The sequence below is a fragment of the Oncorhynchus mykiss genome, chromosome 22 (genome assembly GCF_057628025.1).
Source record: "Oncorhynchus mykiss isolate SJ-2025 chromosome 22, ASM5762802v1, whole genome shotgun sequence".
Lineage (NCBI taxonomy): Eukaryota > Metazoa > Chordata > Actinopteri > Salmoniformes > Salmonidae > Oncorhynchus > Oncorhynchus mykiss.
In genome coordinates, this window is record NC_143043.1 from 43152148 (window position 1) to 43167736 (window position 15589).

Below are 15589 nucleotides of genomic sequence, written 5' to 3' on the forward strand. Positions count from 1 at the left end.
GCCATTTTCCATTTTGTGGGTTATTGTCTATGTGTAGTTGCATGTCTGCACTCGCGGTATATAGAGGCACGTTCGGTTTGTTCAGTGTTCCATCTTCCATTAAAAGAAGATGGACGCTTATCACGCTGCGCCCTGGTCTCTAGGAGACAGAACACGTCTCCTTCCTGAGCGGTATGATGGCTGCGTGGTCCCATGGTGTTTATACTTGCGTACTATTGTTTGTACAAATGAATGTGGTACCTTCAGGCGTTTGTAAATTGCTCCCAAGGATGAGGTCATTTGATTTTCCCATGATGTCAAGCAAAGGCACTGAGTTTGAAGGTAGGCCTTGAAATACATCCACAGGTACATCTCCAATTGACTCAAATGATGTCAATTTGCCTATAAGAACCTTATAAAGTCATGACATCATTTTATAGAATTTTACAAGCTGTTTAAAGGCACAGTCAACTTAGTGTAAACTTCTGACCAACTGGAATTGTGATACAGTGAAATAATAGTCTAAACAATTGTTGGAAAAATTACATGCACAAAGTAGAGGTCTTAACTGACTTGCCAAAACTATAGTTTGTTAACAAGAAATTTGTGGAGTGGTTGAAAAACAAGTTTTAATGACTCCAACCTAAGTGTATGTAAACTTCTGACTTCAACTGTATTTTCAGGTCTCTTCAGAGATGTTTGATTGTTCAAGTCTGGGCTCTGGCTGGTTCCACTCAAGGACATTTAGAGACATGTCCCGGAGCCAATCCTGAGTTGTCTTGGCTGTGTGCTTTGGGTCGTTGTCCAGTTGGAAGATGAACCTTCGCCCCAGTCTGAGCACTCTAGAGCAGGTTTTCATCAAGGATCTCTTTGTACTTTGTTCCGTTCATCTTTCCCTCGAGTCTTCAAGTCCCTGCCACTAAAAACATCCCCACAGCATGATGCTGCCACCACCATGCTTCACCATAGGGATGGTGCCAGGTTTATTCCAGATGTGACGTTTGGCATTCAGGCTAAAGAGTTCAATCTTGGTGTCATCAGACCAGAGAATTTTGTTTCTCATGGTCTGAGTCCTTTCGGTGCCTTTTGGAAATCTCCAAGCGGGCCGTCATGTGCCTTTTACTGAGGGAGTGGCTTCCATCTGGCAACTCAACCATAAAGGCCTGATTGGTGGAGTTCTGCAGAGATGGTTGTCCTTCTGGAAGGTTCTCCCATCTCTACAGAGGAACTCAGGAGCTCTGTCAGAGTGACTATCGAGTTCTTAGTCACCTCTCTGACCAAGGCCCTTCTCCCCCGACTGCTCAGTTTGGCCGGGCGGACAGCTCTAAGAAGAGTCTTGGTGGTTCCAAACTTCTTCCATTTAAGAATGATGGAGGCCACGGTGTTCTTGGGGACCTTCAATGCTGCAGAAACGTGTTGGTACCGTTTTTGCTTTGTCATTATGGGGCATTTTGTGTAGATTGATGAAGGAAAAAAACGTATGTTATCAATATTAGAATAAGGCTGTAACGTAACAAAATGTGGAAAAAAGGAAGGGGTCTGAATACTTTCCGAATGCACTAGATGTAAATGAGATTTCAAATTCAATAAATTTGCTAAATTACAAAAATGTTTTTACAATTTGTCATTATGGGGTATTTTGTGTAGATGGGTGAGATTGTTTTTCAATTTAATCCATGTTGAATTCAGGCTGTAACACAACAAAATGTGGACTAGGTCAAGGGGTGTGAATACTTTCTGAAGGCTCTGTACATGATAACGCTAGTTATCTGTGTTTTCTGACCACGTGCCATGACCATAAAAACTATAGGTTTTTCCTGCTCAGGTCACAAGCTCACCCAATTATAATGCACTGCATGGCAGTGTGTGATTATGCATGGCTAGAGTGGATATGTAATAATGACTCACTGCGAGGTGCAGGGGGCTCCTGGCACCCAGAAAGTCTGGGGGCTCCTGGTGACTCTCGTCTCTGTCCAACAGCTAAAACCACAACCACAGATTACATCAAAACAAATAATTTCAATTCCATAAGTGGTATTTGTGAGCTGTGTATATTTATGGTATCTTGTGAAGCTGAAGTTCTACACACAGATACATTGAGTAGCATAGAAAATGTAGCATGAGCGTGCATGCACTCACCAGCTCCAGGCAGTGTCTGTGGCCATAGGCTGCAGCATAGTGGACAGGACTGTAGCCCTGCTTATCCTTCAGAGAGGCAGTACCACCACTTTGCAAAAGGAATTCTAGACATCTATTACACAAACACACAATATAGTCAGACACAAACACTTCAATATATTCTTAAAAGTTAAAAGCCTCAGAGGATATGAGAGAGAGACGTTTTATAGACATATCAACATGATTCAAGCAGACCACCATAGTCCCTGTGCCCAAGAACACAAAGGCAACCTGCCTAAATGACTACAGACCCGTAGCGCTCACGTCCGTAGCCATGAAGTGCTTTGAAAGGCTGGTAATGGCTCACATTAACACCATTATCCCAGAAACTCTAGACCCACTCCAATTTGCATACCGCCCAAACAGATCCACAGATGATGCGATCTCTATTGCACTCCACTCTGCCCTTTCCCACCTGGACAAAAGGAACACTTACAGTGGGGAGAACAAGTATTTGATATACTGCCGATTTTGCAGGTTTTCCTACTTACAAAGCATGTAGAGGTCTGTAATTTTAATCATAGGTACACTTCAACTGTGAGAGATGGAATATAAAACAAAATCCAGAAAATCACATGATTTTTAAGTAATTCATTTGCATTTTATTGCATGACATAAGTATTTGATCACCTACCAACCAGTAAGAATTCCGGCTCTCACAGACCTGTTAGTTTTTCTTTAAGAATCCCTCCTGTTCTCCACTCGTTACCTGTATAAAAGACACCTGTCCACACACTCAAACAGACTCTAACCTCTCCACAATGGCCAAGACCAGCTGTGTAAGGACATCAGGGATAAAATTGTAGACCTGCACAAGGCTGGGATGGGCTACAGGACAATAGGCAAGCAGCTTAGTGAGAAGGCAACAACTGTTGGCACAATTATTAGACAATGGAAGAAGTTCAAGATGATGGTCAATCACCCTCGGTCTGGGGCTCCATGCAAGATCTCACCTTGTGGGGCATCAATGATCCTGAGGAAGGTGAGGGATCAGCCCAGAACTACATGGCAGGACCTGGTCAATGACCTGAAGAAAGCTGGGACCACAGTCTCAAAGAAAACCATTAGTAACACACTACGCCGTCATGGATTAAAATCTTGCAGCGCACGCAAGGTCCCCTGCTCAAGCCAGCGCATGTCCAGGCCCGTCTGAAGTTTGCCAATGACCATCTGGATGATCCAGAGGAGGAATGGGAGAAGGTCATGTGGTCTGATGAGACAAAAATAGAGCTTTTTGGTCTAAACTCCACTCGCCGTGTTTGGAGTAAGAAGAAGGATGAGTACAACCCCAAGAACACCATCCCAACCGTGAAGCATGGAGGTGGAAACATCATTCTTTGAGGATGCTTTTCTGCAAAGGGGAGAGGACGACTGCACCCTATTGAGGGGAGGATGGATGGGGCCATGTATCGCAAGATCTTGGCCAACAACCTCCTTCCCTCAGTGAGAGCATTGAAGATGGGTCGTGGCCTAGCCAGTCTCCAGACCTGAACCCAATAGAATATCTTTGGAGGGAGCTGAAAGTCCATATTGCCCAGCGACAGCCCCGAAACCTGAAGGATCTGGAGAAGGTCTGTATGGAGGTTTCTTAAGTTCTGCTTTTCTGATGTATCAAATACTTATGTCATGCAATAAAATGCAAATTAATTACTTAAAAATCATACAATGTCATTTTCTGGATTTTTGTTTTAGATTCCGTCTCTCACAGTTGAAGTGTACCTATGATAAAAAATTACAGACCTCTACATGCTTTGTAAGTAGGAAAACCTGCAGAATCGGCAGTGTATCAAATACTTGTTCTCCCCACTGTATGTGAGAATGCTGTTCATTGACTACAGCTCAGCATTCAACACCATAGTACCCTCAAAGCTCATCACTAAGCTAAGGACCCTCGGACTAAACACCTCCCTCTGCAACTGGATCCTGGACTTCCTGAAGGGCCGCCCCCAGGTGGTGAGGGTAGGTAGCAACACATCTGCCAGCTGATCCTCAACACTGGAGCTCCCCAGGGATCTGTGCTCAGTCCCCTCCTGTACTCCCTGTTCACCCATGACTGCATGGCCAGGCACGACTCCAACACCATCATTAAGTTTGCAGACGACACAACAGTGGGCCTGATCACCGACAACGACGAGACAGCCTATAGGGAGGAGGTCAGAGACCTGGCCGGGTGGTGCCAGAATAACAACCTATCTCTCAACGTAACCTAGACTAAGGAGATGATTGTGGACTACAGGTAAAGGAGGACCGAACGCGCCCCCATTCTCATCGACGGGAATGCAGTGGAGCAGGTTGAGAGCTTCAAGTTCCTTGGTGTCCACATCAACAACAAACTAGAATGGTCCAAACACAACAAGACAGTCGTGAAAAGGGCACAACAAAGCCTATTTCCCCTCAGGAATCTAAAAAGATTTGGCATGGGTCCTGAGATCCTCAAAAGATTCTACAGCTGCAACATCGAGAGCATCCTGACGGGTTGCATCACTGCCTGGTACGGCAACTGCTCGGCCTCTGACCGCAAGGCACTACAGAGGGTAGTGCGTACGGCCATCCAGGACCTCTACACCAGGCGGTGTCAGAGGAAGGCCCTAAAAATTGTCAAAGACCCCCCCCAGCCACCCCAGTCATAGACTGTTCTCTCTACTACCGCATGGCAAGCTGTACCGGAGTGCCAAGTCTAGGACAAAAAGGCTTCTCAACAGTTTTTACCCCCAAGCCACAAGACTCCTACCCGGACTATTTGCATGGCCCCACCCCCACCCCTGTTTTACGCTGCTGCTACTCTCTGTTTATCATATATGCATAGTCACTTTAACCATACCTACATGTACATACTACATCAATATGCCTGACTAACCGGTGTCTGTATGTAGCATCGCTAATTTTATAGCCTCGCTACTGTATATAGCCTGTCTTTTTACTGTTGTTTTATTTCTTTACCTACCTATTGTTCACCTAATACCTTTTTTTGCACTATTGGTTAGAGCCTGTAAGTAAGCATTTCACTAAGGTTTAGAACTTCACCTGTTGTATTCGGCGCACGTGACATATTTTTTTGTTTGATTTGACATACGCAATGGTTATTCCAACAAGATGAGCGAGAGAGACAATGACAGAATATATTGTCTGTCTGAACTGGTCTGTGTGCACAGAGTAGAGAAAGAGAGAGAGAGGGACTTTCTCAAACAGTCAGAACCATAGGCACGGCTTGCACTGATCCATAATCTGTGCTGACTGACTACCTGCATGCCCAGATAGAGGCAGTAATACTCATAGAAATAAAATAGTTTACTCACAGTGCAGCCTCTTTCTCCTTCTCTGCCTGCACCCCTTCACTCTCTGGCTCCAGAGCCTGACGTCGCCTTCACAACACAAGACACACAACAGAGAACGATTAAGACATCCTCAATGGGGGCCCCAGGGAAACCCTCCCCAAACCCTTTCCATCTGATTATTCAGGGTCATCTAGCGTCTCCAGCAGTGCTTCTCTGAATTTCCTGGAATGGAAACAATCAGGGGTGTGAACCCTGAACAGTCTGCTGCCGAACATCCAGACACCTATTCAACCGGCACCTCAGAATTATCTCAGGTATCCATGGAAACAGGGAGTTCCTTGGTTGTCTAGCTTCCGGAGATGGTCACCACCATAGAATTAGGAATTAGAATAACATTCCATTGAAACAGTGCAGTCAATCCACAGCCAGACACTGGCTGAAATCACTTGATGATAGGAATTAAGTTGTAAATGCAACAAGTACTGAATTTGCATCATATAATAGCACTCACAGCATTCCAAGAAAACACAACATTTTGACAGTTATGGTCAGTGTACATATATTTTAGAGGCTATTTATACAGAAAATGTGTATAAAACCCATATAAACTGTATTTATAATTATGTGACAATATTTTAGATCAGGTCATCTATAAGTCTTTGCTAGGTAAAGCTCCGCCTTATCTCAGCGCACTGGTCACCATAGCAACATCCACCCGTAGCACGTGCTCCAGCAGGTATATTTCACTGGTCATCCCCAAAGCCAACTCCTCCTTTGGGCACCTTTCCTTCTAGTTCTCTGCTGCCAATGACTGGAATGAATTACAAAAATCACTGAAGTTGGAGACTTCTATCTCTCTCACTAATTTTAAGCGCCAGCTGTCAGAGCAGCTTACCGATCGCTGCAGCTGTACACAGCCCATCTGTAAATAGCCCATCCAACTACCTACCTCATCCCCATATTTGTTTTTGTTTTTCTGCTCTTTTGCACACCAGTATTTCTACTTGCACATCCTCATCTGCACACATATCACTCCAGTGTTTATTGATAAACGGTAATTACTTCACCACTATTGGCCTATTTATTGCCTTACCTCCTTACTTCATTTGCACACATTGTATACAGATTGTACTATTGTGTTATTGACTGTACATTTGTTTATCTCATGTGTAACTCTGTGTTTTTGTTTTTGTCGCACTGCTTTGCTTTATCTTGGCCAGGTCGTAGATGTAAATGAGAACTTGTTCTCAACTGGCCTTCCTGGTTAAATCAAGGTGAAATAAAATAATAATAATAATATATTCCATTAGACTGGTTTGGATTTCTCCCTGACCAATATGGCTGCCATTTTCAACTCATTCTGGAATTTTGAAGGTTGAAGGGACATAGCACCTCTAACAATTTAACAGGATCTCTATGGTCACCACCAAAAACCACACAGCTAGTTTGACCTGGCCTCAGGGGCCCAACTGTCCATTAGTCTTTTACTTACATATTATAGATAGCAGCATATAGGAACCAGCTCAATATTGTAGTCTTTAACCTCTGACCGATAACTGAATTTACATGCAGTTTATAATATCAAATTGTAACATGAGTCACAGGTCCTAATGGTATCATCAATGTATGGTCACTATGGGGCGAATCCTAACATCCATTTAAGTAACATTTTCACTTAGTCTCCCATTTACATCAATGCATGACTATATCGGAATTGAAATCTTAAGTGGAAGTTAGGATTCCTCCCCAAGTCTGATTAGTGAAGCTCACCTTCTGTCCAGGTCGGAGGCAGCAGCGTAGTGCAGAGCAGAGCGCCCCCACTGGTCAGTGGCATTAATGCAGGTCCCACACGACACAAGGGTCTCCAGGCACTGGTAGTGACGACTGGCTGCCGCATAGTGGAGAGAGGTCCTGGAGAGGGAGCGACACACAGAGAGACACACACACACAGAGAAGGACAGTGTTATACGCTAGCACATTGAGTTGAGTCACACAAACTTACTGGAGCCCCAAAAAATGAAGAAGAGTAGATTAAAGGGTAGCTAGGCAACAACACCTCCACTATGCTGATCCTAAACACAGAGGGTAGACAACAACACCTCTACTATGCTGATTCTCAACACAGAGGTTAGGCAACAACACCTCTACTATGCTGATTCTCAACACAGAGGTTAGGCAACAACACCTCCACTATGCTGATTCTCAACACAGAGGTTAGGCAACAACACCTCCACTATGCTGATTCTCAACACAGAGGTTAGGCAACAACACCTCCACTATGCTGATTCTCAACACAGAGGGTTGCTAGGCAACAACACCTCCACTATGCTGATCCTCAACACAGAGGGTAGACAACAACAACTCCACTATGCTGATTCTCAACACAGAAGTTAGGCAACAACACCTCCACTATGCTGATCCTAAACACAGAGGGCAGACAACAACACCTCCACTATGCTGATCCTAAACACAGAGGGTAGACAACAACACCTCTACTATGCTGATTCTCAACACAGAGGTTAGGCAACAACACCTCCACTATGCTGATCCTCAACACAGAGGGTAGACAACAACACCTCCACTATGCTGATTCTCAACACAGAGGTTAGGCAACAACACCTCCACTATGCTGATCCTCAACACAGAGGGTAGACAACAACACCTACACTATGCTGATCCTAAACACAGAGGGCAGACAACAACACCTCCACTATGCTGATCCTAAACACAGAGGGTAGCTAGGCAACAACACCTCCACTATGCTGATCCTCAACACAGAGGGTAGCTAGGCAACAACACCTCTACTACGCTGATTCTCAACACAGAGGGTAGCTAGGCAACAACACCTCCACTATGCTGATCCTCAACACAGAGGTTCGGCAACAACACCTCCACTATGCTGATCCTCAACACAGAGGGTAGCTAGGCAACAACACCTCCACTACGCTGATTCTCAACACAGAGGGTAGCTAGGCAACAACACCTCCACTACGCTGATTCTCAACACAGAGGTTAGGCAACAACACCTCCACTATGCTGATCCTCAACACAGAGGGTAGAGAACAACACCTACACTATGCTGATCCTCAACACAGAGGGTAGACAACAACACCTCCACTATGCTGATCCTCAACACAGAGGGTAGACAACAACACCTACACTATGCTGATCTTCAACACAGAGGTTAGGCAACAACACCTCCACTATGCTGATCCTCAACACAGAGGGTAGACAACAACACCTCCACTATGCTGATTCTCAACACAGAGGTTAGGCAACAACACCTCCACTATGCTGATCCTCAACACAGAGGGTAGACAACAACACCTACACTATGCTGATCCTAAACACAGAGGGCAGACAACAACACCTCCACTATGCTGATCCTAAACACAGAGGGTAGCTAGGCAACAACACCTCCACTATGCTGATCCTCAACACAGAGGGTAGCTAGGCAACAACACCTCTACTACGCTGATTCTCAACACAGAGGGTAGCTAGGCAACAACACCTCCACTATGCTGATCCTCAACACAGAGGTTCGGCAACAACACCTCCACTATGCTGATCCTCAACACAGAGGGTAGCTAGGCAACAACACCTCCACTACGCTGATTCTCAACACAGAGGGTAGCTAGGCAACAACACCTCCACTACGCTGATTCTCAACACAGAGGTTAGGCAACAACACCTCCACTATGCTGATCCTCAACACAGAGGGTAGAGAACAACACCTACACTATGCTGATCCTCAACACAGAGGGTAGACAACAACACCTCCACTATGCTGATCCTCAACACAGAGGGTAGACAACAACACCTACACTATGCTGATCTTCAACACAGAGGGTAGACAACAACACCTCCACTATGCTGATCCTCAACACAGAGGGTAGACAACAACACCTACACTATGCTGATCTTCAACACAGAGGGTAGCTAGGCAACAACACCTCCACTATGCTGATCCTCAACACAGAGGGTAGCTAGGCAACAACACTTCCACTATGCTGATCCTCAACACAGAGGGTAGCTAGGCAACAACACCTCCACTATGCTGATCCTCAACACAGAGGGTAGCTAGGCAACAACACCTCCACTATGCTGATCCACAACACAGAGGGTAGCTAGGCAACAACACCTCCACTACGCTGATCCTCAACACAGAGGGTAGCTAGGCAACAACACCTGCACTATGCTGATCCTCAACACAGAGGGCAGACAACAACACCTCCACTATGCTGATCCTCAACACAGAGGGTAGCTAGGCAACAACACCTCTACTACGCTGATTCTCAACACAGAGGGTAGCTAGGCAACAACTCCTGCACTATGCTGATCCTCAACACAGAGGGCAGACAACAACACCTCCACTATGCTGATCCTCAACACAGAGGGTAGCTAGGCAACAACACCTGCACTATGCTGATCCTCAACACAGAGGGTAGATAACAACACCTCCACTATGCTGATCTTCAACACAGAGGGTAGCTAGGCAACAACACCTCTACTACGCTGATTCTCAACACAGAGGGTAGCTAGGCAACAACTCCTGCACTATGCTGATCCTCAACACAGAGGGCAGACAACAACACCTCCACTATGCTGATCCTCAACACAGAGGGTAGCTAGGCAACAACACCTGCACTATGCTGATCCTCAACACAGAGGGTAGATAACAACACCTCCACTATGCTGATCCTCAACACAGAGTGCTAGGCAACAACACCTCCACCATGCTGATCCTCAACACAGAGGGTAGCTAGGCAACAACACCTCCACTAAGCTGATCCTCAACACATAGGGTTGCTAGGCGACAACACCTCCAGTATGCTGATCCTCAACACATAGGGTTGCTAGGCGACAACACCTCCACTATGCTGATCCTCAACACAGAGGGTAGACAACAACACCTCCACTATGCTGATCCTCAACACAGAGGGTAGCTAGGCAACAACACCTCCACTGTGCTGATCCTCAACACAGAGGGTAGACAACAACACCTCCACTGTGCTGATCCTAAACACAGAGGGTAGCTAGGCAACAACACCTCCACTACGCTGATCCTCAACACAGAGGGTAGACAACAACACCTCCACCATGCTGATCCTCAACACAGAGGGTAGCTAGGCAACAACACCTCCACTGTGCTGATCCTCAACACAGAGGGTAGACAACAACACCTCCACTGTGCTGATCTTCAACACAGAGGGTAGACAACAACACCTCCACTATGCTGATCCTCAACACAGAGGGTAGACAACAACACCTACACTATGCTGATCTTCAACACAGAGGGTAGCTAGGCAACAACACCTCCACTACACTGATTCTCAACACAGAGGGTAGCTAGGCAACAACACCTCCACTACGCTGATTCTCAACACAGAAGTTAGGCAACAACACCTCCACTATGCTGATCCTCAACACAGAGGGTAGACAACAACACCTACACTATGCTGATCCTAAACACAGAGGGTAGACAACAACACCTCCACTATGCTGATCCTCAACACAGAGGGTAGACAACAACACCTACACTATGCTGATCTTCAACACAGAGGGTAGACAACAACACCTCCACTGTGCTGATCTTCAACACAGAGGGTAGACAACAACACCTCCACTATGCTGATCCTCAACACAGAGGGTAGACAACAACACCTACACTATGCTGATCTTAAACACAGAGGGTAGCTAGGCAACAACACCTCTACTACGCTGATTCTCAACACAGAGGGTAGCTAGGCAACAACACCTCCACTACGCTGATTCTCAACACAGAGGTTAGGCAACAACACCTCCACTATGCTGATCCTCAACACAGAGGGTAGAGAACAACACCTACACTATGCTGATCCTCAACACAGAGGGTAGACAACAACACCTCCACTATGCTGATCCTCAACACAGAGGGTAGACAACAACACCTACACTATGCTGATCTTCAACACAGAGGGTAGACAACAACACCTCCACTATGCTGATCCTCAACACAGAGGGTAGACAACAACACCTACACTATGCTGATCTTCAACACAGAGGGTAGCTAGGCAACAACACCTCCACTATGCTGATCCTCAACACAGAGGGTAGCTAGGCAACAACACCTCCACTATGCTGATCCTCAACACAGAGGGTAGCTAGGCAACAACACCTCCACTATGCTGATCCTCAACACAGAGGGTAGCTAGGCAACAACACCTCCACTATGCTGATCCACAACACAGAGGGTAGCTAGGCAACAACACCTCCACTACGCTGATCCTCAACACAGAGGGTAGCTAGGCAACAACACCTGCACTATGCTGATCCTCAACACAGAGGGTAGATAACAACACCTCCACTATGCTGATCTTCAACACAGAGGGTAGCTAGGCAACAACACCTCTACTACGCTGATTCTCAACACAGAGGGTAGCTAGGCAACAACTCCTGCACTATGCTGATCCTCAACACAGAGGGCAGACAACAACACCTCCACTATGCTGATCCTCAACACAGAGGGTAGCTAGGCAACAACACCTGCACTATGCTGATCCTCAACACAGAGGGTAGATAACAACACCTCCACTATGCTGATCCTCAACACAGAGTGCTAGGCAACAACACCTCCACCATGCTGATCCTCAACACAGAGGGTAGCTAGGCAACAACACCTCCACTAAGCTGATCCTCAACACATAGGGTTGCTAGGCGACAACACCTCCAGTATGCTGATCCTCAACACATAGGGTTGCTAGGCGACAACACCTCCACTATGCTGATCCTCAACACAGAGGGTAGACAACAACACCTCCACTATGCTGATCCTCAACACAGAGGGTAGCTAGGCAACAACACCTCCACTGTGCTGATCCTCAACACAGAGGGTAGACAACAACACCTCCACTGTGCTGATCCTAAACACAGAGGGTAGCTAGGCAACAACACCTCCACTACGCTGATCCTCAACACAGAGGGTAGACAACAACACCTCCACCATGCTGATCCTCAACACAGAGGGTAGCTAGGCAACAACACCTCCACTGTGCTGATCCTCAACACAGAGGGTAGACAACAACACCTCCACTGTGCTGATCTTCAACACAGAGGGTAGACAACAACACCTCCACTATGCTGATCCTCAACACAGAGGGTAGACAACAACACCTACACTATGCTGATCTTCAACACAGAGGGTAGCTAGGCAACAACACCTCCACTACACTGATTCTCAACACAGAGGGTAGCTAGGCAACAACACCTCCACTACGCTGATTCTCAACACAGAAGTTAGGCAACAACACCTCCACTATGCTGATCCTCAACACAGAGGGTAGACAACAACACCTACACTATGCTGATCCTAAACACAGAGGGTAGACAACAACACCTCCACTATGCTGATCCTCAACACAGAGGGTAGACAACAACACCTACACTATGCTGATCTTCAACACAGAGGGTAGACAACAACACCTCCACTGTGCTGATCTTCAACACAGAGGGTAGACAACAACACCTCCACTATGCTGATCCTCAACACAGAGGGTAGACAACAACACCTACACTATGCTGATCTTAAACACAGAGGGTAGCTAGGCAACAACACCTCTACTACGCTGATTCTCAACACAGAGGGTAGCTAGGCAACAACACCTCCACTACGCTGATTCTCAACACAGAGGTTAGGCAACAACACCTCCACTATGCTGATCCTCAACACAGAGGGTAGAGAACAACACCTACACTATGCTGATCCTCAACACAGAGGGTAGCTAGGCAACAACACCTCCACTACGCTGATCCTCAACACAGAGGGTAGACAACAACACCTCCACCATGCTGATCCTCAACACAGAGGGTAGCTAGGCAACAACACCTCCACTGTGCTGATCCTCAACACAGAGGGTAGACAACAACACCTCCACTGTGCTGATCTTCAACACAGAGGGTAGACAACAACACCTCCACTATGCTGATCCTCAACACAGAGGGTAGACAACAACACCTACACTATGCTGATCTTAAACACAGAGGGTAGCTAGGCAACAACACCTCTACTACGCTGATTCTCAACACAGAGGGTAGCTAGGCAACAACACCTCCACTACGCTGATTCTCAACACAGAGGTTAGGCAACAACACCTCCACTATGCTGATCCTCAACACAGAGGGTAGAGAACAACACCTACACTATGCTGATCCTCAACACAGAGGGTAGCTAGGCAACAACACCTCCACTACGCTGATCCTCAACACAGAGGGTAGACAACAACACCTCCACCATGCTGATCCTCAACACAGAGGGTAGCTAGGCAACAACACCTCCACTGTGCTGATCCTCAACACAGAGGGTAGACAACAACACCTCCACTGTGCTGATCTTCAACACAGAGGGTAGACAACAACACCTCCACTATGCTGATCCTCAACACAGAGGGTAGACAACAACACCTACACTATGCTGATCTTCAACACAGAGGGTAGCTAGGCAACAACACCTCCACTACACTGATTCTCAACACAGAGGGTAGCTAGGCAACAACACCTCCACTACGCTGATTCTCAACACAGAAGTTAGGCAACAACACCTCCACTATGCTGATCCTCAACACAGAGGGTAGACAACAACACCTACACTATGCTGATCCTAAACACAGAGGGTAGACAACAACACCTCCACTATGCTGATCCTCAACACAGAGGGTAGACAACAACACCTACACTATGCTGATCTTCAACACAGAGGGTAGACAACAACACCTCCACTGTGCTGATCTTCAACACAGAGGGTAGACAACAACACCTCCACTATGCTGATCCTCAACACAGAGGGTAGACAACAACACCTACACTATGCTGATCTTAAACACAGAGGGTAGCTAGGCAACAACACCTCTACTACGCTGATTCTCAACACAGAGGGTAGCTAGGCAACAACACCTCCACTACGCTGATTCTCAACACAGAGGTTAGGCAACAACACCTCCACTATGCTGATCCTCAACACAGAGGGTAGAGAACAACACCTACACTATGCTGATCCTCAACACAGAGGGTAGACAACAACACCTCCACTATGCTGATCCTCAACACAGAGGGTAGACAACAACACCTACACTATGCTGATCTTCAACACAGAGGGTAGACAACAACACCTCCACTATGCTGATCCTCAACACAGAGGGTAGACAACAACACCTACACTATGCTGATCTTCAACACAGAGGGTAGCTAGGCAACAACACCTCCACTATGCTGATCCTCAACACAGAGGGTAGCTAGGCAACAACACCTCCACTATGCTGATCCTCAACACAGAGGGTAGCTAGGCAACAACACCTCCACTATGCTGATCCTCAACACAGAGGGTAGCTAGGCAACAACACCTCCACTATGCTGATCCACAACACAGAGGGTAGCTAGGCAACAACACCTCCACTACGCTGATCCTCAACACAGAGGGTAGCTAGGCAACAACACCTGCACTATGCTGATCCTCAACACAGAGGGTAGATAACAACACCTCCACTATGCTGATCTTCAACACAGAGGGTAGCTAGGCAACAACACCTCTACTACGCTGATTCTCAACACAGAGGGTAGCTAGGCAACAACTCCTGCACTATGCTGATCCTCAACACAGAGGGCAGACAACAACACCTCCACTATGCTGATCCTCAACACAGAGGGTAGCTAGGCAACAACACCTGCACTATGCTGATCCTCAACACAGAGGGTAGATAACAACACCTCCACTATGCTGATCCTCAACACAGAGTGCTAGGCAACAACACCTCCACCATGCTGATCCTCAACACAGAGGGTAGCTAGGCAACAACACCTCCACTAAGCTGATCCTCAACACATAGGGTTGCTAGGCGACAACACCTCCAGTATGCTGATCCTCAACACATAGGGTTGCTAGGCGACAACACCTCCACTATGCTGATCCTCAACACAGAGGGTAGACAACAACACCTCCACTATGCTGATCCTCAACACAGAGGGTAGCTAGGCAACAACACCTCCACTGTGCTGATCCTCAACACAGAGGGTAGACAACAACACCTCCACTGTGCTGATCCTAAACACAGAGGGTAGCTAGGCAACAACACCTCCACTACGCTGATCCTCAACACAGAGGGTAGACAACAACACCTCCACCATGC

General features: G+C 46.7%; 1 protein-coding gene across 4 annotated transcripts in view; it reads right to left on the reverse strand.

The window, feature by feature from the left end:
* LOC110502141 (serine/threonine-protein phosphatase 6 regulatory ankyrin repeat subunit C) overlaps positions 1–15589 on the reverse strand; it is an 83032-nt gene that overhangs the window by 16262 nt on the left and 51181 nt on the right. For all 4 annotated transcript variants that reach the window (XM_090216147.1, XM_036959259.2, XM_036959261.2 and 1 more), the window contains exons 14-17: positions 7203–7343; positions 5454–5519; positions 2119–2230; positions 1888–1959 (exon numbers count right to left, since the gene is read on the reverse strand). In XM_090216147.1, coding sequence (XP_090072273.1) covers positions 1888–1959; positions 2119–2230; positions 5454–5519; positions 7203–7343 — 391 coding nt within the window. The remainder of the gene's footprint in view (positions 1–1887; positions 1960–2118; positions 2231–5453; positions 5520–7202; positions 7344–15589) is intronic.